We start from the raw sequence: 23,780 nt of genomic DNA on the forward strand, positions 1-23,780 counted from the left end.
AAGGTAGTGACCTTCAAAGCAAGACTGGTTGCAAAAGGTTATACTCAAAGGCAAGGGGTTGACTATGAGGAAACTTTTTCACCAGTTGCTATGTTTAAGTCCATTAGAATACTACTAGCCATAGCAGCATGGTATGACTATGAGATATGGCAAATGGATGTAAAGACTGCATTTCTCAATGGAGACATCAAAGAAGAAATTTATATGTCTCAACCTGAGGGATACACATCAGTAGGAAGTGAACATAAGGTATGCAAACTTCAAAGATCAATTTATGGTCTCAAGCAGGCGTCAAGGAGTTGGAACCTCAGATTTGATAGCACTATCAAAGAGTTTGGTTTTGCTAAGAATCCCGAGGAACCATGTGTGTACAAGAAAGCTAGTGGGAGTGCAGTGACATTCCTAATACTTTATGTTGATGATATCCTGCTCATTGGGAATGATGTAGGATTACTGCAATCAACTAAAGTATGGTTGGCCAGTAAATTCTCCATGAAGGACATGGGTGAAGCATCTTATGTATTGGCGATGGCGTACCATTCGTTTGTGGGCTCTAATGGAGCGGTCAATAGGGCAGATTCCGGTATGGGCTGCGAGGCGAATTTGGGGTAAATGCAGGAGGATCCGAGGAAGAGGAGTTTAATAGTATTGTGTTTGAAGGCGGAGGTAATGACGTTGGTCTGGATTTGGAGGTTTATGGTGATGAAATCTGCAGGGTAGGTGTTGTTCGCGTGGATCCCGCCGACTTTTGCGGCGGCCATGATGACATAGTTGGGTTTGTGAGCGGCGAAGAAGGCGTCCACCGAGGATTGGGATGTGAGGTCGAGCTCCGAGTGGGTTCTGAGGAGGAGATTGGCGTAGCCGAGGAAACGGAGCTTGCGAACCACGGCGGATCCCACCAGACCGCGGTGTCCAGTGACCAATATGGTGGCGGATTTGTCAATTGGGGTTGGGTCCATGGCGCTGGCCGCCGATGGAGAATGGTGATTGTTGAATTTCACCTGGAATTTTCACCCATTACAACAAATTTCTTAAAAACTTAATAAAATAATGGGAAATTGAGGATCAGTCCCCAGCCGTCGTTTTTTTTAGTGTTAAGTCCCTGGGTACTTTTTTAGTACCACATTTCCATATGAAGTGTACCACATTTTCACATGAAGTGTACCACAATTTGTATGACATAGTACCACAATTTTGTGGGTAGGGAGTGAACCCAAAGAAATGTTTTGATTGGGGATTTTTCAACAACTTCCCCAAAAAATAACGTTAAAAAAAAGTTAACAAATTAACGAGTCAGGAGGCGTGATTTAAATTTTTTTTTTAAAAAAAAGCAAGTCACGTTTCTTCAAAAGGCGTGACACGTTAATTTGGGGGCTAAATTTGAAAGTGATCTTATCATCGGGACTGATGTATCTTGCAAGTTTAGTGTATGACAGGATTATTGTTATGATTGGTTAGGTTTTATGCCACTTCAGGCAGACTTCAAATCCAATAGTTTAAAATTGACTATTCTGTACTTACACTGTACACAAACAATTATTGATGAAAACAGTACAGACATAGAAGTGGCACAATACTCACGATGTGTTGCGATGTTGGTTATCGGTGGGTGTATGTTACCCGATTCTGAAGGTTGTGCGGTGAAACTGTTGTATTTGCATTTTCTGCAAGATATGCGTAAGGTTCGTAGTTATAGTTGGGCAAGTGCTGTACTTGCATATTTATATCACGAATTGTGTTCCGCCTCTGTGTCAGGAAAACAAGAAATCGCAGGCCCTTTATACATATTACATATTGCAGGTATATTTATTATAATTTTTATTTCAATATATACTCTATTTATACACATTTATTAAACTCAATTGTTTTGTAGATTTGGGCATGGTCAAGAATGATTCCTCTATGTCCTGACCGCTTAGGATACAACCTCATCACTCGACCTGAAAATGAAAACAACGGTGATAATATTCTTCCAATTCCACCACACGGAACAAGGTAATAAATGCAACATATGATATAATATTGATAACGTCATCTTTATTTTATAGTATTACGAATTTAATGTGCATACAGATGGAAGAATGTATTCACGTGGACACATACACCTACACATTCTGTGCGAATCATTCGTGATGTACTTGACAAGATGGGAGATAGTCAGGTGTTTACATTACATAAAATATAAATTTCGTATATGTCATATATTATCGCTTGGGTACATGATTCGTTTTTTCATTATTTATAGTTCAATGGCTTGTTTACGACCTCGAAGCTGTGGATGTTTTGTCATTGTCCTTAGAATGCAGACATCCCACTCTCCGGCGAAGTGTGTGCCCATTGATATGTTTTCACATTGTGGAGATGCATCGCCCAAATCGAGTTCTTCGGCAATTTGGAATGTCACAAAACATTCCAATATCAGCACTTGATGTAGATCATTTACATGAATGCTCGAGACGAGGACGAAAAAATTACGATTGGGTCAAACATCATAGACTGATGGTGGATGCGTGGGAAAAACGTCATAATCTGATTGTTGATAGTGATTTGGTTGAAAATTATAGCATGAGATATGATTATGAGACATGGTATGATTCTATAACTCGACGTTTCATATCTCTTATAGAGCCTCAAAAAATCGATTACGGTTATCAGCCCGGAGATGCATATTTCAGACGTATTGTGGTAAGTGCTTGGTAAACAATTTATTTTCAACACTTTGCATTATTCTATTACAATTTATTATGCATGTGTTTGATAAGTTTTTTATTTTTATTTTATAATAGAGAGATGAGACATCAAATTTGAAGAATTTGTTTGGAGGACTCTCTGTTGATGATCAACCGTGTGAAGCATTAGCTGAAGTTGTTAAAAAAACTATCCAGACCTGTGATTTACTGTATGAAATGTCCTTTAGAACACCCGAGCAACAACATCATCATGCTAGGTCTTCAAACAGAAGGCGACGACTAAGAGATGATGATGATGTAGCCGATGAACAATCATTCTCGACCCCTGACTGGCGACAAAGCATGAGTACACAATCTCCGACGACTCATTCCTGGCCTCACAGCTCACATGGTACATGTTTTTATTATCTAACTACTTTGTTTAAATTCACATTAATGGTTCTTATTCAACAATATATTTATTTCACTTTCAGTGGATGATTCTTCGCATGGTACGACTACACAGTTGCTCGTAACTCTTGGTTGGGCTTCCATTTCACATGGTACATTTTTAAATATCAACGCAATTTCTTTATATTATCGAAGTATATGTTTATTTCTACCTCCATGTACTTATTGGACATCATATTTTTTGAACTATCAGGAGAGGATACTTCGCATGGAGATTCTGTATTTCAAGCTCCACATCATTCCTATAGTGTGCCTTCCTCGTATGCTAATTGGCCAAATAAGGATTCTTTCAATGTTTCTTTTGGGTTAGGTACTTCGCGAACGGATAATGAATTTCAAACTCCACAGCAGGCTTACGAACGTTCATTTACGGAACTCTTATTTGACGGTCATCTCCAGCAGTACGAAGAAATCCGCCCAAATTATAACATATCACCAATTTCATACTTGGGATATTCTCATCCTCAATCACCAGGTCAGGTTCCCCTGAACATTGATATGAACGAGTCTGCCAACGTCCGAGTGAATGTTAATGAAGAAGAAGAAGTTGAAGCCCCACAGTTGGTGCGTAAAAGTAAACGAATCCCAAAGCCACGTGATTGTGGGACTGGACATCACTTGGGTAGGAAGAAAAGATAAAATATTTAAATGCATAAGTTATGTATATTGAATACAAGTAAATCTATTTGTTTTGAGTTTCAAATAATTTATTTGTTTTTTTTTCTAACGACATTAGATTGTGTAGCTATAATAAATAAGATACGTATGTTTTAAATATGATATGATAAATATATATTTGTTGATACACAATCTATAATTAGGAAATATTGATGATGTTGTAAACTAAAATACAAAACGAGATGACTTTACACAACAAATAACATATAGACACCTAAATTAAAAACAACATATGACATAGGATCCAATTTAAACAAACAAACTGTTCGATTAAGATATAAGAATTAGCAAGATACAAGGAAAAACATACAATTACAATTGTAACACATTGAATTTCATAGTGTTCCTTCAAACCTGCAACCAATCAACACGTACACACTTAAATAAGATATTATTTTTTCATTATGAATGAAATATAAAATAAAAAAATAAAAAAATTACCTTTACATGTTCTGATTACGACGTTGTTGTGTTGAGCTTTCTCGCTGGATGTGTTGCCTTTCTCGTGTGGAAGGTCGGTCCATCTCATTTCTAATTCTTGTAGTTCGGTCTCTCCCTTTTCTCCTTCTTTGACGCCTATTCGGGTTGTGACATAATTCGAATGTTGGTTCATCCCAATATTCCTCATCGGCAATTGGACGAAATCTTCCCTCGTACGTGTCTACGTATTCACTCATCTGAAACAAACGTTGTACAAATTGCGTAGGATCTACTCAATACCATTTGGCGGTACATATTGCATGTGAACACGGAATTCCAAAGATAGTCCATTTTCCGCATAAGCATTCATTAAGACTAAGGGTCACAACCTGTACACGTTCACCCCGACCTTGTCGCCCTCCCGTAACAACAGATGTCGATTGGTCTCTAATCTCGGTACGAACAACAGTGTGTTCACTAGATCTCGAAGACCATTTCTCGTACAATCGAAAAGCGTAATCAGGCCAAGGCTGATTGCTCTGAATCATACGTTGCATTCGTGTGATACGATCGATGAAATACTGCACACAACGATTGAATGTCAACTGAACTAACGTTGATACAGGAAGTCGACGAGCACCCTTCAGAACAGAATTAAGACACTCTGACATGTTGGTCGTCATAACCCCACGTCGCCATCCCCCATCGTGAGCAAGAGTCCATTTGTGTTTATCAATTTCAGAGAGATAAACAAAAGCTCTCGATTCGAGATTTTTAATTTCATCCATGATGGCATCAAATCTACGTATTTGATGTTGTGTGCCTGCTTTCCAACATAGATCTTTTAGGTGCACATTTTTGAAATGTGTATTGAAATTAGAACATACGTGTCTAAGACAAAAACGATGTATGCCACGTGGATGTCTAAAATCGGGTATCTCTTCAACAACATTAATGATTCCACGATGTCTATCGGAGATAAGGCACACACCTGTTGATCCTCGAACCACATGCTTGCATAGAAGTTCCAAAAACCACTTCCAGGAGTCGTATGTTTCCTCATCGACTATGGCAAATGCTAAGGGTAAGATTTGGTTGTTTCCATCTAAACCCACAGCTATAAGCATCTTGTGCTTATACTTCGTATATAAATAAGTACCATCAACACTAATTATTTTTCGACAATGTGCGAACCCATCTATACATGGTCGGAAGACCCAAAACACGTAGTTTAACACCTTCAATTGAGAATTGTATCTCGGTAAATGGTTCCACTCTACAATAGTGCCTGGATTGTACTTCACAAGGGCACCCATGTACCTTGGCAAAAGACGTACTGAACTCTCCCATGTATCATATACATTTTCCACCGCCCGCTTTAAACTGTACCATGTCTTACCATATAAGATTTGATAATTATATCGATCTTTCACAAGCTGGATAACATATTTAATCTCATACGAAGGATCACACCGAACAATACCGACAAGTGCTTTTGCAATCATATTTTTGTCCAAGTTATGGTGGTCTAACCCCACCTGGCTAGACATACATGTATGTGGACCACCATATTTCGTGATCTTGAAATACCCAAATTTTGATTTTAACGATGCACGAAGACCCCATCTACAGTTGATATTTGAATGTTTATTTTTACAACTAACTTTCCACAAAGTCTTTGTACTCTCCACAACTTGATACTCACGTCGAGTAATTCTAACTGAAAAGTCCTTAACTGCTGCTATCAAATGCTTTTTATCTTTAAAAACCATGTTCGTGCAAAGTTCTCCTCTATCTGCGTTGTAATAACTCAAATTCGATGCAGATGGAATTCCAACAGAATCAGGGCGTTGCTCATCATATATTGTACTAAAGAATTGAGGTACGTCATATAAAGATTGACCGACAGGCGGGACAGAAAATGGTAATGCATCGGGTCGGGGTTCAAGATTTGAAATGCCTTCAAAAGGATATGCATGCATAGGATCACTGATGTCAGTATGAGATGGACCAATATCAGCAAATGTGGCATTTTCGTCTTCATGCTCATCTTCATCTGTTTCACTTGTAGTTGTATCAGGTTCAGCAAATATTTCAGTGGCGTTAAGGTGAACATCTAATTACAACTCACGTGATCTTTGTTCATCCTGTACGACAGGTGTCAGTCCATGACCCGATCCAGTACGATGTGCACTCAGTGAACAATCCAAACCTACTTGATTTGTGTCAACTGAGTATCATCCTCTTGCACCAGAATCCCATCCTCGTGCGAAAATCGGCCAACTAACATTTTCTTCTACGGTGTCAGTAATATACCGATCCCATCCCCCAGTCCAATCATGCGAATTAAATCGATTTTCATCTATTGGTTCGAAAAAAGCAGCAGCGGAAGTACCAACTTCATCATGAAATCCCATCGAATTGAACCCTTCAGTTATACATGGAATGTATGATTCAGGAACCTCAACATCTACATTATGCTCAAGGAAATCCTTTTCGATATGCAATTCAATACACTGCATTTCGTTAATAGAATCCAGCATAAACTGTAAATTGTTGTCATCATTGATGTCAATATGCACTTCTACGCAATGTGACTTATCCATGTAGGAATATTTTGTTGACAATTTTAAATTAAATTTTGAACTTTCAATACTTGTCAGAGGGTATACTATTTCTTTCAACTCGTGCAAATGAATAGATCTTGGTATTTGTGTTGCCCTCAATGCAGTGGTACTATATTTTACGGTGTGATGTCCTATAATAACATTACCACCTACGAATAAAAGCACCGGCACACTGTCCATTCCTATAAAAAAAAATTCAATAGGTCACACAAAATAAAAAGGTGATAATAAATTTTTTAAATTTTCAATTGAATAATAAAATGTGAAATATAACAAAATAATACACTATAAAAATTAATTTACATATGCTTTCATTTTTATTAAGAATAATTATAATAATAATGATGATAATGCTTATTTTGTTTTACTGAACAACTACTATCAATAATATTATTATTTTTTATTTAGTAAGTAAGTAATAATAAAAATAATTATGATAATAAATTTCATACTAAATAGGAAAAAAAATTAATAGTAAAATCATTTATATGTATATTTTTTTAATAAAGTTTTTAGAAATAATAAATTTTATTTTAGTTATGTAAAATAATAATAGGTCCTACTAAATACAAATTAAGTTAATAATAAAATCATACTACTTATTTTTATTTAATAAATTAATAAAAAAATTTATAATAATAGATTTTATGTTATTTGTGTAAAATAAATCAAGCGTAATATTTTTTTTATAACATACCTAAATAAAACAAAAACCATAAGAATTACAATTGTAAGTGTTATTTTTATTATAAAATAAAAAATCGTATTTCTTATTTATATCTTACAAGTTAATTATAATAAAATAATATTTTAATAATAGTAAGTTTTCACAAATACGCACGTGGAATGAAATAATAATTAAATAAATTAATNCATTTAAGTACTTAAAAACAATATTAACCGTATTTATAATAAAAATATTTATATTATTTGTGTAAAATAAATTAATCTTTATACTATTTTTTTTAAAAAATACTATCAATATAAAACATTGAAGAAAACGTATTGTTATTATCATTTGCATAATATAAAATAATAAGAATAACTGATAATACATAGAAACATAATTAAACATTTTAATCATAAACTCGAAACGTAAGATTATGATAAATTCATAATTTATATTCGAATACTCAAGTAAGGTTTACCTCAAATAGAAGTTCAAAATCAAAATTTTATCTGAAAATATATAATCACAAATAAATAAATTAACGGTTTTAATCAAACGTCGAATGAAAAACTTATTTTAAAGCGTACAAACCTCGTGTGCTGAAATTCAATGACTTAATCGAACATCGAACGAAAATCCACAAGGAATGACCAATAACGATACATTTAAACCTCAGAGAAATGAAGCACAAGAATAATACATTTGAAACGAAGGCAAATGATATATAAGCAAATTTTCAGATAAAAAATACGCCATGTTAGTCTTCATCAGTGATACATCAAATCACTATAATACATGCTTTTTAATCATAAATTTTTTTAACGTCTTCTTTGTGAAATAAAAGAAAGAAACATGCATTATTGACTGCATTGGATCGTCGGTGTTTCAGATGACAGACTTCCTCCACCATCCTCTACCACCAGCGTCCAGCAAATATTTTTTTTAAAAAAAACACTACGGTTCGATAGGCGTGACTTACTTAAAAAAAGAAAGTCATTGACTTGCTTTTTTTTTTATAAAAAAAAATTATTAAAGGCAAGCTTTTAAAAAAAAAAAATAATTAAGTCACGCCTGAAGAGGCGTGANATTACTTATATTGAAATATCATCACATAAAAAATTACGGTGTTGAAAGGATCAAAATCGATGGTAAAAAAACAATCACATAATTACTCGTATATAGAAAAGTAAAACGATCATACCCCGACGACTAGATTTCACTACAAATGTGCTTACGCGTATATATTTCAACCGAGGAGATATTGGCATAATACAAACTCTGAAGCTAAACTAGTGCAAAATAAGCATTTGCATACAATAAAAATGGCAAATTTATCCGGAAATCATGAGCCCGATCTCTGTGGACCATTTTTACGTGAGTTTCCTCTTTCCCTTCCGTATAGCAGCAGCTCTAACGGCAGCAGTATCACCACTTTCAGGAGAGTCTTCAACGACGACTTGCTCCTGCATAACTAAACCTCGATTCCGGGACAATTTTCTTATAGGTGTTGTGGGTGGTGCCGCTTCAGCTTCTTCAGCTACTAAATTTGGTTGAGTACTACTAGGATGACTTACTTTACGTCTATGTGGCATTAGTTCATCTCCAACCCCAACAGAAGCCAACATTAACTGCAAGACAACATTATCAGAAAACTTGTAGGTAGATGATATATTGCATTTTTGCATTTTGCAGGGGAAAAGGGGTTGTTGTTCCATCTTCCATTTAATTATGTCATCTTAGTGGTGACAATTGGATGTTCTCAATATCTAGAGGTGTAATAAAAAATAATGGCAAGTTAAAACTTCAAGTATTACTTAAGTACCTTCCAGTCTTTAAAATCGAATCTGAATATAAAATGGCTATAAGAGGCCTCCCCAGAAAGAATTGCATTGGCACTAGGAGCATTCCTTGGGGCTGAAAGGAATAATGACTCCAATTAGATTTTTTTTTAAATGAGACATGGAAAATTGATACGAAAAAGAGGATTGATCAGTTACATCATCGGGAAATAAATAACTTACAAACTAAATGACATCCGTCTTCATCAACTGCTACCTCCACCCGTCCATCTTTAATCAGGAAAGATAGAGCGAACAAATTTTCTACAGTCTGTGCGAAAGAATTTCTGTTTATTATCAAATTTTCAAGCTTGCAGTTCCGATTTCTTCTCAGAATATCAAACATTATAGCCATATTCTTATCTGTGTCGGTCTTCTCCTTCCTAACAGAATCATCAAGCTGCAGAAAGAAATTTTCAGTTTAAAGGATATGATAATAGCCTCAGTACTATCTACCCAGAATGGAGATGGATGCTGCAGTTTATATACATAGGTAAATATAATCATCTGGAGGTCCAAAGAAATGACCGAAAATCGACAAAACTTCAGTGCGTTGGTTCGCAGTTCCATTACCATCCCTCATACATATTCATGATATGGCACACAAGGGAAACAAGAGAACAGAGCAATATAAGCAATGATAGCATGATACTGTAGAGCCCAACTTCAAAAAAATACCTCTTCAGGACGAATGTCTACCGTTAGCATTGTACGCTTTCTATGAACCACAGTTTTACGCTGTTTCATTTCGGTATTCATGGGCCCAACCCTGTCAGTGGTTAAAGATAAGATAAATAAATATCATGCAGATTCAAAAAAGGGTGCGAAGGAGAAGAACAATGGGGAATGGTACTACTGATAATTACATCGTACAGCAACCAGGGGCACTTCGGAAAACATGCGAGACCAAGTGTCCAATTTCTTTCCAGTTAATCAAATTTCTACCATCATATTCTTGACTGCTTGCTACACCTTGTTGCCCCAAATCCCTCAGCAGAAGACAACTAACAAAGTCGGAAGGAGTCCTGCCTTCATTTCTATATGCTTTGACTGAGGACACAAATGTGTTTGTGATGTCAAACAGGGCTTCTGCATCTGCAACTTGTTCCCTGGGTTTTTGTACTGAAAGGAAATATAGAAAAGCCAAATATTTAGCCAAAATTAGTAGTAAAATAATTTTTTTTAAAAAAAGTAAATCTAAGTTAAATGCAAAATAAAAAGCAACCAACGTATTTTCACAATATTCCTACACCAAAACATGCATAATACAAATTTCAATCAAGAATAATTGACTGAAAAAGTGCTGCAGGTCAATAATTCAAGACAGAAATCAATCTAAGTGCTGTTCTAATTATTACTTTGTTGCAGAGGCCAAAAACTGTCAAAAGTGCAACCAAACAAATTATAATGTGCAAAATAATGCAACTAAAAAACAACTTCGCCCACCATACCTAGCTGATGCAAGCTATCAACTTCATCAATCATCAGTTTGAACTTATCAGCATCAACCTTTGACATATCATCTCTTTCATCTGCATAAGAAAATAAAGCCATCAATTAATTAAATTAAAGTAATTAAATAAACAGCTATTTTATCTGCACGCACTCGATTTACATGAGAATTTAGTAATTTAGTTCTTACTGCATACATCCAAGACAAAGATGCAAGCTTTCCAAGAGAAAAAGCACCACTGGAAATACCTTAATTTAACTAAATAAGCTATGCACCCTTATTGCATAAAGACAAAATTCACTGCCCAACATGAAGATCCAGATGGATCAGACTTAAGCTCAATTTGCTAAATTACAAATCAGACAACAAATTTCTTATTAGATAAATCGGAGCTTGGTTTGATAAGCTATGCAATGATAAATCAAAATGGGTTACACAAAAAGATAAGTCATTTTCAACTGAACTAAATGTAGTATTAGATTATTTTGACAAAATAATCACTCCAAGTTCATACAAAAGTTCGAGTTTGACAAGAAATCAAAAGAAAATTACCATCATGTTGCTTGGTTCTCAATATATTCACAATCCAGACATAAAAAAGAGAACTAAGTAAAAAAACTGCATACCAAAACTAATACCACTCACTCCCCCACCGCCACAAAAACAGAGAGAATCAATCTCTTCACAAAAACACAAATGTTAAGTAGATAGAGATAGTAACGAAAACCTTTACAGATCCAATATTACGTGTGATAATCGAGGAGGCTCATACAGGGATTTGAACTTAAGAGAAAGGGCTATGAAACAAAAATAAATAAGTCCGGAAGAGCTAAAATCACCACTAATCCGATTCTTAAATCTGAGGTATTTCGACCGAAGCACCCTGCGTTCAACAGTAGTATCTTCAGGGCCGCCGTTATTTGTTGTACACCCTTCACCATTGATGTTCTGCGCACTGCTGCGAGTTAATCGACCACCGTTGCTAATCGGTTCCTTCTTCAGAGTTCTCACCATTGATTATAATTCATAAAATTAGGGTTATGGGATCAAAAATTAAAACACGAATATAATGAATTGGTGAGATAAAATCGAGAAACCCAAAAATCGAAGAAAACGTTAAAATTAGTGATTTGAAAAGTGTGGTGGGAATAATGGAAAGGAGAGGTTTTGTTCGAAATTTTTGAAAGAGCTCTCTCGTCTTGGCAGGGCCTTTTCATTATTTTTTTAAATATATTTAATTTAATAATTAAATAAATAAATAAATAAATCAGTTTGATAATAATAATAAAAAAAAACAATTTAAGAAATGGAAAACTCCCAGCTCGACGAGTATGAAATACGCTTGTTGCCTTCGTAAAATCAAGCACAATTTCAATGCAATTAAGGTACATATAGCAATTTTCGCTACCAATGGGATCAAATTAGGTATCAAACAATTCATCAAGGAGGTAGTTTGGATGGTAGATGGTAGTGAACTTCTACCACTGGAGTCCGAAGTTCAATTTCTCCCTGTCTCATTTCTAGACATTCCTCTCAGTTCTATCTTACAATACAGAACTTGTCCAATGTGGTTTACCTGATCCACTCGAATGTCAACGGTCTCGATCAGAGCCAGATTTTCAACCACGACGTGTGAATCTGCGCTCCCAACTATATCATTCAGTCGCTTATATACCGACTTTGATCTATTTTATCGGGTTTTGAAAAACCTAAGAACTAGGGCTAAACTTGTCCAGTATGATTTACCTGATCCACTCGAACGTCAACGGTCTCGATCAGAGCCAGATTTTCAACCACGACGTGTGAATCTGCGCTCCCAACTATATCATTCAGTCGCTTATATACCGACTTTGATCTATTTATTATCGGGTTTTGAAAAACCTAAGAACTAGGGCTGAACTTGTCCAGTGTGGTTTACCTGATCCAATCGAATGTCAACGGTCTCGATCAGAGCCAGATTTTCAACCACGACGTGTGAATCTGCGCTCCCAACTATATCATTCAGTCGCTTATATACCGACTTTGATCTATTTTATCGGGTTTTGAAAAACCTAAGATCTAGTGCAGACGGACTCATAACCAAGTATCTTCGATGGATTGTCCATAGGTCATTAATTAAGACACATGATAAGAATATAATGATATTTTTCCTGTTATTGTTCTCAAACTCGACTCATTTGTACCTCTAAATCACATAGTCGGAGGTATAGTTTGATCTCCTTGGAGCCAAAAATGTACACAAGAAGAAGTCATTTAATTTTTTTAAAAATTTTTGAGAGGTAGTCGATATCCAAAATTTTCACCAACTAGACTAGATATAAAAAAAATCGAGAATTTATAAATTATTCCTAGAAATGTTTCTCATTCTTTAAAATACTAAGAATCCTTGTTGGAATTAAGCAAATTAAAAACAAAATTTTGTACATCTCCTTGATGTTTTATTAATGTCTAGATATCCTTGTTTTATTCTTGGTGCTACCCATTAGGTGAACATAGTTTCAAAGCCCTATTCAACTTTTGTCCCAAAATAAAATCATTAAACAAGTTTGACTTATTAGCTAGAAGTGTGGCTTTCTTGGGGAAAGCCACATGCTTCAATTAATGGACATTTTGTGAAAAATTAATTAAGCATAATTTTATTAATATTATATTTCTAAAGCATTAATTATTTTTCTGAATTTGATAAAGAAAAAATTGCACAATCTTGGGGGAATCACGTAGAAGTCGCTGCATTTCTTGCCAATACATAGTCTACACTCCAATTGCATGCTCCTAAAATTAGAAAATTATATTTTTAGTCTATTAATTTATGTATTTTTTTTTAAAATTTTGATAATGTTATCGATCAATATATAGTTTTAGTCTACTAGTTAACAATTTTCTATTTTGTTAATTTTTTATCAGAATATTGACGTGGTGTTAGATCGGAAAATGATTGTATGTCACCGAAAATTGCTTGTTTGGCCCTATACAAAAACGTCAAAAATTTTATGAAAAAAAGACTAAAGTTGGAAAAAACAGTATAAGTAGTAGATTAAGATCGTGATTGACTGACCAAATACGAAAAACGTATTGGTTTCGGACAAAAAATGAAATTTATCGTCCTAAAATTATAGGGAGACTTAATTGTTCTGAGTTCGAAAGAAATTGAATTGGTAATCTTTATATTGAACAAATATTTTAAAACTTATGTAAATTTTTTACTATTTCCGCAATATATTATATCTATATAATTAATTAACTAAAAAGCGAGGCATTTCTAGACTTCACCATATTATATTTTATAAAATTATCCTCATTAAACTGGAACAGCTCATGATATATTCATGAACAACGAAGAACAATACCCAAAAAAAAACACAATTTATTATAATAAAAAATAAATAAAAACTAACTAAATTAAAACAAAAACACTCTTTATAAATATATATTTTTTACATAAATATTTATAGGAAAATTGTAGCCTGATTATATTACATGCAATGCATGAATCATGATCCAATGTATTATTTATTATTGAATATTATAATAAATCGATGTCACAAAATACAAGAAGATAGGTTTAATCTTTCAATTAAGATCAAGCAAACCTAATTAATGATTAACATATTTGATTAGTTTTAAATATGTGTTGGATTTGGAAATCACATGCTAAGCACCACAACCTGAAATATTAATTTAATCACATATTTAATTGATTGGCTAATAGAATTGCAAAGATTTCAATCACTGGAAACATTAGTCAATCACCTTCCACATGATTAATTTTGTGGTCTCCAAATTCCAACAATAGAATAAATTAAATGCCGCCTTTCCCCTCATAAAAGCTATAGATCTCAATTATTAAATTAATATGGGTAATTTATATTATCAAATTTGAATAATTAAATATATAAAATTTGGAAAAAACTTATATGAGAAGGTCTCACGGGTCGTATTTTGTGAGACAGATCTCTTATTTGAGTCATCCATGAAAAAATATTACTTTTTATGCTAAGAATAATATTTTTTATTGTGAATATCGGTAAAGTTGACACGTTTCACAGATAAAGATCTATGAGACCGTCTCACAAGAGATCTACTCATAAAATTTTGAGGATCATCATGCCTAGACATGAAAATTAGTGGGGAGAAAATGCATTAATAATTTAATATATATATATATATATATCAAGAATCCAACTATCTATAGATATATACACGTTAAAATCTCACTATATATCTATAGATAGTTGGATTCTTGATCAAAATGAAGCACCAAACCCTAGCATTAAGCTTGGCTATGGTTTTAGTATTCCTTATTATCTCCTTATTTTTTCAAGTTAAAAGCCCAGATGAGAGATCAATCATACAACCAAGAAAACTGTTGTTTTCCTCTTCGTCGTCTAATTATTATTCACACATCAATGGAGCCAAGAAACAGACCAAGAAAGCTGTGGAGCAGAGCCTGAGGAAGACTCCGGCGAGCATTCCAAATCCTACGCAGAACTGATACTATAGTTCGCAATGGCTGCAGCTAGTAAACATGTTACTTTTGATTCGAGGGTGCAGGAGTTTTCGTTATGCGGCTATTTATCGATCCTATCTTTGAACATTTTTATAAAGGATCTCATGTTACAGATGAAGGTTTTAATCATGATGATAGATATAATTCGTTATGGTATTCTGATTTGTCGAGTTAATTGTGGTTTGATTTTGAAGTTATACGCTCATGAAAAAATTTCTTGATCCAGTTATATTCCGGCATGAGGATCAATTGATTCGCTTGAATTAATTGGCATGGTGTTCGTATTTAATTGGAGAACACACATTAAAAAACATGGTGTCCCACATTCTTTGACGAATATCGTCTTATGCCATTAAATTTAGCGAACTGTACTATTTACCTTAAGCGGATCAAAGCTAACTACTGCATGTGAGGCCATCTTCAAAACTACACCAATTCACCAAATATTCTTTCAACGGAGGCCGCGCTATTTTCGTTCCTATGCGCGCAGAGGTCCCTTTTTTTTAAAATTTTTTATAATTTTTTTATTGTATTTATTATAAATATTTGTATCAAAAATTATAAATATTATTTAAATAATAGTATAATATTTATTTTTTATTTTAATAATTAGATATTTAATCATAAAAATTTTAAAAAACAAATAATTGTCGATTATAAAATATTTATTTATTTATGTTAATTATTAATAATTAGTCTCTAATTATTAACAATTAAATAATAATAAATTTATTGATAATAAAACATTAGTCATAATTAAAAATATATTAAATAAAATATAATAATTAATATATGTAAAATAAAAAGAATATTTCGAAAATATTCTTTTTTAAAATTATCTATAATAATCCATCATTTAAAATTTAATTTAATGTTTTAACATTATATATACTTTTTTCCGATAATTCTTTGTAATTTAGTTTAGATTGTAAAATTAAATTATGAAGAATATTCTAGATTAGGGATCATGTAAGAACTGTGTAGAAGCTAAGTCGTGATATATTTTTTGAACCTCCTTTTATAAATATCTTACCAAATATCTATGGAATATTCTCGGATATTTCTACAGACTGAATCGCCACCATAGGAGATAGATCAGATCTCGTCCATCCATTTTTAGGGTAGAGTAGTATAAATAATTAGCATATGATTTCATTTTTAACCATCACCCAAAATTCTCAAGTTATGATAGTAATACATTTTCCCTCTAATGCTTCTTGATTATTTTCATGTTCTTACTCACTTTGGATTTGGATTTGGATTTTTAATTCATAGATTTGGAATTTTATATGGGTGTTTGCTAAAGTTTTAAATGTAGTTTGGAATTTGATTTAACTATTAATTCATTTTATATTATAAAATCTTGTATTTTGTTTTTAAAAATGATTTATTATTAACAATATTTATATAAATATTCTTATTTTTTTTTATCAAGAAAAAAAATTTATTTTCGAACATATAAAAAATATTTTTAATTGAACAATTTTTTAAATAAATGTAAAAATTATAAAGTTTATCATTAAAAAAATTTGTCAAATTTTGATAAATTAAGTTTTTACTATTAAAACAACAAATTTTTTTAATAGAAATTTCTTATTTATAGGATTTTTAAATATAAAATATTTAAAATTGATATTGAAATAATTTTCTAAAAAAATATATATGATATAAATGTTTATGAATTGATAATATGTATTTTTGGATAAATAGTACTTTATAAAATTTGAGAAGAATATTAAAAAAAGTAGGAGCAAGTTATAAAAATTTATTAGTAAAAATAATTTTATTTCTTTTTATGATCCAAGTTTCATGAAATCCCTTGAAATCTTACTTATTTTGTAAAGATTTCACCTAGTTAAATCAAATCCCATCAAATTTCATCAAATATCAATCCCATTCTGAAATTTCATATATTTTCAGACATTAAAAATGATATTTTCAATTCTAAATCTCACCAAATCTTCTTGAATTCCATGATTCCAAAACATAATGTTTAGGTTGTCACCTTATCAATTTCTTTCTTTTGTTTTAAGAAATTTTCCTTTTTATTAAATAAAATTTATGATGAATTTCACAATGAAGAATAAAACAAAATATAAAGTTGTTTATTTATTTAAAATATTTGGGTCAAATTCAATTTGAACACCACCTTTGTACTCAACAAATTCCTTTCTTTTTCGAATTCTTCATATATACACTGACCTCATCTGGACGAAAAACAATTATTAATATCACATATTCAAAGTTTGGTGGTTAGGTTCACATTCTTGTGCATTTGTAAAACTAATGGTGAAATTTAATGTTATGGATAAAAATTTAATTTCCATTCTTATGCATCTGTAAAACTAATGGTGAAATTTAATGTTATGAATACAAATTTAAAATTTTTAAAAATGAGTAGATGAGATGATATAAAATGAGTCCCCTGAAATGGTCAATTTCAGGGTGTTCAATTATATATGAATTATCAGTTAGCACAATTATATTATGAATCCATTTTGCAGTATATATCCAATAATCCACTGTATGTAAAATTTAGAGAATACACATGACTTAAATTGGATAGATGATGTATTCCAACAAAATGACACGAGGTTTGTCATGGTAAAAAAATAAATCCAACTATATCTTAATATTATATAATCCATTATTTTAACATATCAAGTGATGCTCCATTTTTTTCAAGAAGTTCGATCTGCTTTTGTGTCAAAAACTTTATTATGTTTAATCTATAATGTTTGTATATTTGATTCAGACAATTATAGCGTGTTGATAAACTTCAAGTATGTTTATAATTTTTGTCACGCCCCGAAACTCGGGATTGACACCGGCGTTGTTTAACAATCACACGATCGAAACAACAAGCCTTTTGTAGCACAGTATAAACCGAACCAGTTTATATATCATAATTTCAACGAAATAAACATTTTCTTTACAATACCGAAATCCGAAAATGACAGAGTTTAATGCGGAAACGTAAACATAATAAACTTTAAACTTAATCTAAATTCCTCGAGCATTCACCATCCCCAGAACTGTTCGGACTCTTCCTCCTCGAGTTCTTCTTCGGGCTTATCTGGGAAGGGTTGTAAGGAGGTGAGTATTTTGAGAAATACTCAGTAAACGGGGGAATTTCGAACACAACATAAAATTTTATAACATTTTCGAAAACAGAACATATAAATACAGCATGCTTTTCATAATCGTAACATCATATCCATAACATAATAACACTGCGATTTTTCACTTTTAACGGTTTACTGACGTCAGTCCCTAAGTTTTAATCCTCTAAGGGGACGAGGCCATAAAACGGTTCTATCCCACCGTGAAGGACCATATGTTGGAATTCCACCAATATTCAGGGAATCCTCACAATGTCAAAACACAAACGTATCCAAATTTCATAAAAACGTATAGACGGGAGACGGTGCTCGATCGAATTTTTTAAAACCAAGAAAAACGAAATTTCATAGGCATAAAACCGAATTTAAAACAGCCCACTTGCTTTGTTTGAATGCTAAGAAAACGTGGTGGCTTGGCTTCGTGATTAGGGCCGCTTCTTGCTCCTTCTTCGGACAGAACTTCGGCTTAATTTCTTGGACGACTTTGAGTAAATTTTCGGCTTGGGAGAGCTGCTGAATTTCGAAAATATGCAGCAAGGGTTTCGAATTTTGTGGTGTGTGAGTGGCTAGGTATGGTGGACTATTTATAGGTGAAGGGAGGGGAGCCAAATTCGGTACTCAAAAATCATACCAAAACTCATGCCAAATCTCATAGATTGACTCCAATATTCCTTGCAAATTTTCGAAAATCTTGATGCCTAATTAGTGAGATTTATTCCTTGATATCATGCTCTCCATTGGTTTTGAGATTTAGGCTGTTAGCTGGAAAGGATTTTGGTCAACCTTGGGATGATTTAAATTCCATGTACACTAGTATCTATCCACCACAACAATTAGGTATTTAATTTAGGAGGATTTTCGAAAATTCCTAACAATAATCATGCCTTAATTCTTTTAATTTGATATTCAAATCTTGCAAGAATTTTCTTCCAAATTCGAAAATTGCATGCCTTGATGTATTATTATTGACTTGGCAAAACTATATCCAACAATTGATTTCCAAAGTTCATATCTTATTATTATTATTTATACAAAGAATCAAATCCTAAAAAATTTCCTTACAATTTATTAAATACATTATTGAAAATTTTCGGTTCTCACAATTTTTCATCACTTGGCCAGTATTACTGGAAGATGAAGGAATTTGTGTTGCATAATAATAATAATAATAATAATAATAATAATAATAATACTTACTTAAATGACGGAAAATGAAATATTACTAAAAGCTCAAATAATCAAGAACTAAAATCCGACAAAAAAAGGATGAAAAACTTACAAAATCCAAATTATAAATTTTAGAATTATTCGTAATAAAAAGAAAGAAATCAAATAATTAAAAATAGAAAATATGACTTGGTCAAGTTGATTCGGCGGCTATGATGTTTTCTTCAAAATGATGCTTTTTTACACGACTTGAAACGTATAAATATATATTTTAACTTTTTTTTTTGGTACCGTGTCATAAAAAAATTTGTTGATCCAAAATTTTGTAGGAGAATAAAAATTTACACGGCAAGGAATAAATTTTTTAATGAAAACAAAAAATAAATAGTGAAATAAATGTACATATCATGTTCTTTATTTGTTGAAGATATATGTCGACGAGTTGTTATTATGTCGATATTTACGCTATTGTATTTGTTCTTTTTAACTTATGATATGTTTTTACATTTTGTGTTAAAGATTCTTTGGTAGTTCTTATTTTATTACCTTCTTGATCACTATAAAGTGTCATTTGTTAGAACTTTAATCACTTGGGATCCTTTAAAGCTATATTTAATTGGACCAAAAAAAAAAGTTTGGAGTATATTTAGAACTAATCTAATATATAAGGTATTAAAAGTAATCAGCCACTCCCGACTAATTAATTTAGCTCCTTTCTTTAGAATCTAGAGTGGGTCTCACGTGAGACCGTCTCATGGATTTTAATCTGTGAGACGGGTCAACCCTACCCATATTTACAATAAAAAATAATACTCTTAGCATAAAAAGTAATATTTTTTCATGGATGACCCAAATAAGAGACTCGTCTCACAAATACGACCTATGAGACCGTATCACACAAATTTTTGCCTAGAATCTATTAGGAGCTGAAAGCTTCATAATTATTTGTTTTATTATGTTATTCTACTTTAATTTACTTTTCTGCAAGGAATTTTTTACTTTTAAATTGGCATATATTCGAGAAAGGATTTACCATGTTTCTTTTGCAAAGCCATGTCAAATAATAATAATAATAATAATAAATCCTATTTCATTATAAGCCAAATAGATTCAGGCTTTAGAATAATAATTCGTAATAATTGAACAAATTAAAAAAAACATGTTATTTGAATCTGCACAAATCTCAATGATTACACACACAAATTTGAAATTAAGTACTTTTCGATTTCTCCAAAACTCCATGCAATCAATATAGTATTAATTTCACATTAAATTCAAAAGAGAAAAGTAATAAAGTAAAAAGTGAAAATTTCATAAATCTAATCTGATAATCCATTATTATTATAATTAATTAATATTCATATACTTCTAGCCATCATTTCTTGAAATCTTCTGTAAGATTCTTGTTTCTCCAACCTGAACTTCTCATGGCAATCCGCAATGAACAAATCAGCGAGCTTGTCAATCTCGTTAATCCTGCATGAATCCATCTCATTACCTTTCTCCTCAAGCCAATGCAGATACTCCGAAAGCTCCTCGTCGTCGTCGTTTTCTCGAATATTTTTGTACGTCGAAATCGGGTAACTACTCCAAGTGTTTTCAAGCTGCATTACAGGCATGACATGCGAAGAACACCAGTTGTAGTGCAGTCGGAATGAACCAAAGAAGAGCTTCTTCTTCTGCTTACTGCTCTTGCTTAATTTCTTCAAAGGGAATTGCACAAAGTGGATGAACTCTATCTCTTTGAGGTGATGTAGTAGGAACGATTTCGCCTTCGTGAGAGCTCGAGCGAGCCGATAAATATACGAGAACACAAAGGTTTGGAGTAGGGTTTTGTGTTTCATGTAAGTTAAGGAAGAGGGTGGCAGTTTGATGGAGAAAATGTGAAGGGAATGATTGAGGAATTTTGTTGGGGAGGTTGGCTTAGACATTTTAATGTATTTTGAGGGGATTGTGTGTGTTTTTTTTGGTGAATGGGAATGGATTTTATAGAGCATATTGGTTTCCAAAATGGCACAAGGAGTAGGTGATTTACATAAAAGTGCCAACAACTTTGCACATTTTGAATTAGGACTTTTTCTTTCTCTTTGTCCTGTCACAAGGACTCATTGGACCCATGGTCATGCCCACTTTTGAGTCTAAGTAATTGGGTCAATTTTTCCTTCTTATTTTTATAAAAACTTTTATTTCCACTTATTTTAAAGTATTTTTAATATTTTATCTTACATATCTTTGTACGTGAGACGAGTCAATCCCACTCATATATATAATAAAAAGTTATATTCTTTTACGAGTGACTCAAATAGAATATTTATCTCATAAAATTGACATGTAAGATAGATTATCTCGTCATTTTAGTGTCTTAATATTTTCAGATAATTATAGAGGTGAAAAGAGAGAAAAAATAATGCTTGGGTCCCCAAGTCTTGCGGCAGAGGTTTAGGAATGAAAATCAAGCAATCTAATGTCAGAGACTCGAGGAGATAAATAAGCCAGATTCGACGCTGTTATATATTGTTTTACAGAAGTAATTTAATTTCTGGCAAAATATCATCTTAAATCAGCTCTATTTCCGCCCTCGAAGATGACAAATTTGGAAATTATATGAATATTAAATTTAAGTGGCTTAAAGAACTCAATTTATTCACAATATTTAATAATATAACTATTTTTCGTAACCGTTTTTGGGAGAAAAAAAAAATAAAAACCCGAGATGATATATGTACGTATTTTCCTACATTTACACTACAGTATAGTATGTAAATTTGATCTTAGCCGTATAGACAATATAGCAGGTAAAGTCGATCCCACCGTGCTGACAGTCATGCAAAATACACACCAGCTGCACGGTAGGATCGATTTTAAATACTATTTGACACATGTCAAGATCCTGTTCGGGCTCAAAATCCAAGGTCTGAACATGATCTTTGACACATATCAAGATCTTAGCTCGTGCAAGTAACGCCTGCACGGATATGATCGATTTTTCCTCGTATAATGTTAGTATATTAGTCGGTGTAAGAGGCTTAGAATATATATTTCTTTTGAAAAATAAAGATATGGAAAAACTGTATTTTGATTATTCGTAATTTTGGTCTTCTATGTTGTCAATAGTCGGTCTTAGTCTCGTATTTTTTGTAATTTTTATCCATTTTATATTGATGTAACACTATACACGTCAGAAAAAAACTAAAATGGCCAAAAAAACAAAGATAGCAAAAATAAGACAAAGAGAAACTTGCAATTTTAACATGTAAGTTGCATGTTTTGAGTTTTAGTCATGTAACTTGTCAAAGTTCGTCTTTCGTCCAATAATTTGATTTTTTTTTTATTTTTTCACCTCAATTCATTTAACTTATCGAATATTTCTTATTTGGTATCGATACTCACCTGTGTTACTCATGTGACGAGAAGCCTATATTAAAAATATTAAAATTTACCTGAATAAAAATAAAGGAAAAAACTAGATTTTCATCCAATTTTGAAATTTGGGTTGTTATTTTTCTTTATTTTCTCCTTTATTTTTATTTGTATGGATTTTAATTTGTATAACACGAGCTTTATTTTTGTCGTGAGTTTTGTAAGAGAGTGTTAATATCAAATAAACAATATTCAATAAGTTAAATGACTTCAAGTGAAAAAGATTTAAAAAATTAAAGTTAATGAATGAAAACTAAATTTTGACAAGTTACATTATCCTGAAATCCAAAATACTTATATGGCTCAAATTGTAATTTTCTTTAGAATGAAATTTAACAATAAAAATTAATATTTTTGGCATAAAAAGTAATATTTTGCACGAGTGACCCTAATAAAACTTTCGTATCACAAAATTGACCCGTGTGACCATCTGACATGATTTTTTTTATGAAAATACAAACATTAGTTAGCATTACATGGTATATTAATATATATTGTATTGTTATGTTGGGTAGAAATCGATTTCCATTATAATTATTAACATCACTTTGAATGGTGTGAACCGATTTCGAAAGCTCAATTAATGCAAAATTTTATTTATTTTATTCCAGTAAACGTACGTTACTGGTACGTTGTCTTATGGATCAATATATAATTTATTTCTTCATAAGAGCTTTGATTAATTAAGTCACGTGTTTTCCGTTAGTTTATGCGCCCAAGAAAATAAACCTTCTACGT

General features: G+C 32.3%; 3 protein-coding genes across 3 annotated transcripts; 1 reads left to right on the forward strand and 2 right to left on the reverse strand.

Moving 5' to 3' along the window:
* Window positions 1–1,867: 1,867 nt before the first annotated feature.
* Window positions 1,868–3,971, forward strand: LOC140963429 (uncharacterized). Its single transcript, XM_073422752.1, has 5 exons — window positions 1,868–1,995; window positions 2,074–2,685; window positions 2,787–3,081; window positions 3,164–3,232; window positions 3,334–3,971. The coding sequence occupies exons 2-5, from the start codon at window positions 2,362–2,364 to the stop codon at window positions 3,777–3,779; spliced, it is 1,134 nt and encodes a 377-aa protein (XP_073278853.1). The 5' UTR covers window positions 1,868–1,995; window positions 2,074–2,361; the 3' UTR covers window positions 3,780–3,971.
* A 4,729-nt stretch (window positions 3,972–8,700) lies between these two features.
* Window positions 8,701–12,022, reverse strand: LOC140963135 (non-structural maintenance of chromosomes element 4 homolog A-like). The gene is made up of 7 exons (XM_073422383.1): window positions 11,666–12,022; window positions 10,825–10,905; window positions 10,240–10,495; window positions 10,052–10,142; window positions 9,557–9,773; window positions 9,358–9,449; window positions 8,701–9,163 (listed from the first exon to the last, which is right to left on the reverse strand). The coding sequence occupies exons 1-7, from the start codon at window positions 11,838–11,840 to the stop codon at window positions 8,906–8,908; spliced, it is 1,170 nt and encodes a 389-aa protein (XP_073278484.1). The 5' UTR covers window positions 11,841–12,022; the 3' UTR covers window positions 8,701–8,905.
* Window positions 12,023–20,847: 8,825 nt separating this feature from the next.
* On the reverse strand, window positions 20,848–21,604 carry LOC140963659 (uncharacterized). The gene has a single exon (XM_073423059.1). The coding sequence runs from the start codon at window positions 21,551–21,553 to the stop codon at window positions 20,981–20,983; it is 573 nt and encodes a 190-aa protein (XP_073279160.1). The 5' UTR covers window positions 21,554–21,604; the 3' UTR covers window positions 20,848–20,980.
* Window positions 21,605–23,780: the final 2,176 nt, after the last annotated feature.

The sequence above is a fragment of the Primulina huaijiensis genome, chromosome 17 (genome assembly GCF_012295235.1).
Source record: "Primulina huaijiensis isolate GDHJ02 chromosome 17, ASM1229523v2, whole genome shotgun sequence".
In the NCBI taxonomy this organism is placed as follows: Eukaryota; Viridiplantae; Streptophyta; class Magnoliopsida; order Lamiales; family Gesneriaceae; genus Primulina; species Primulina huaijiensis.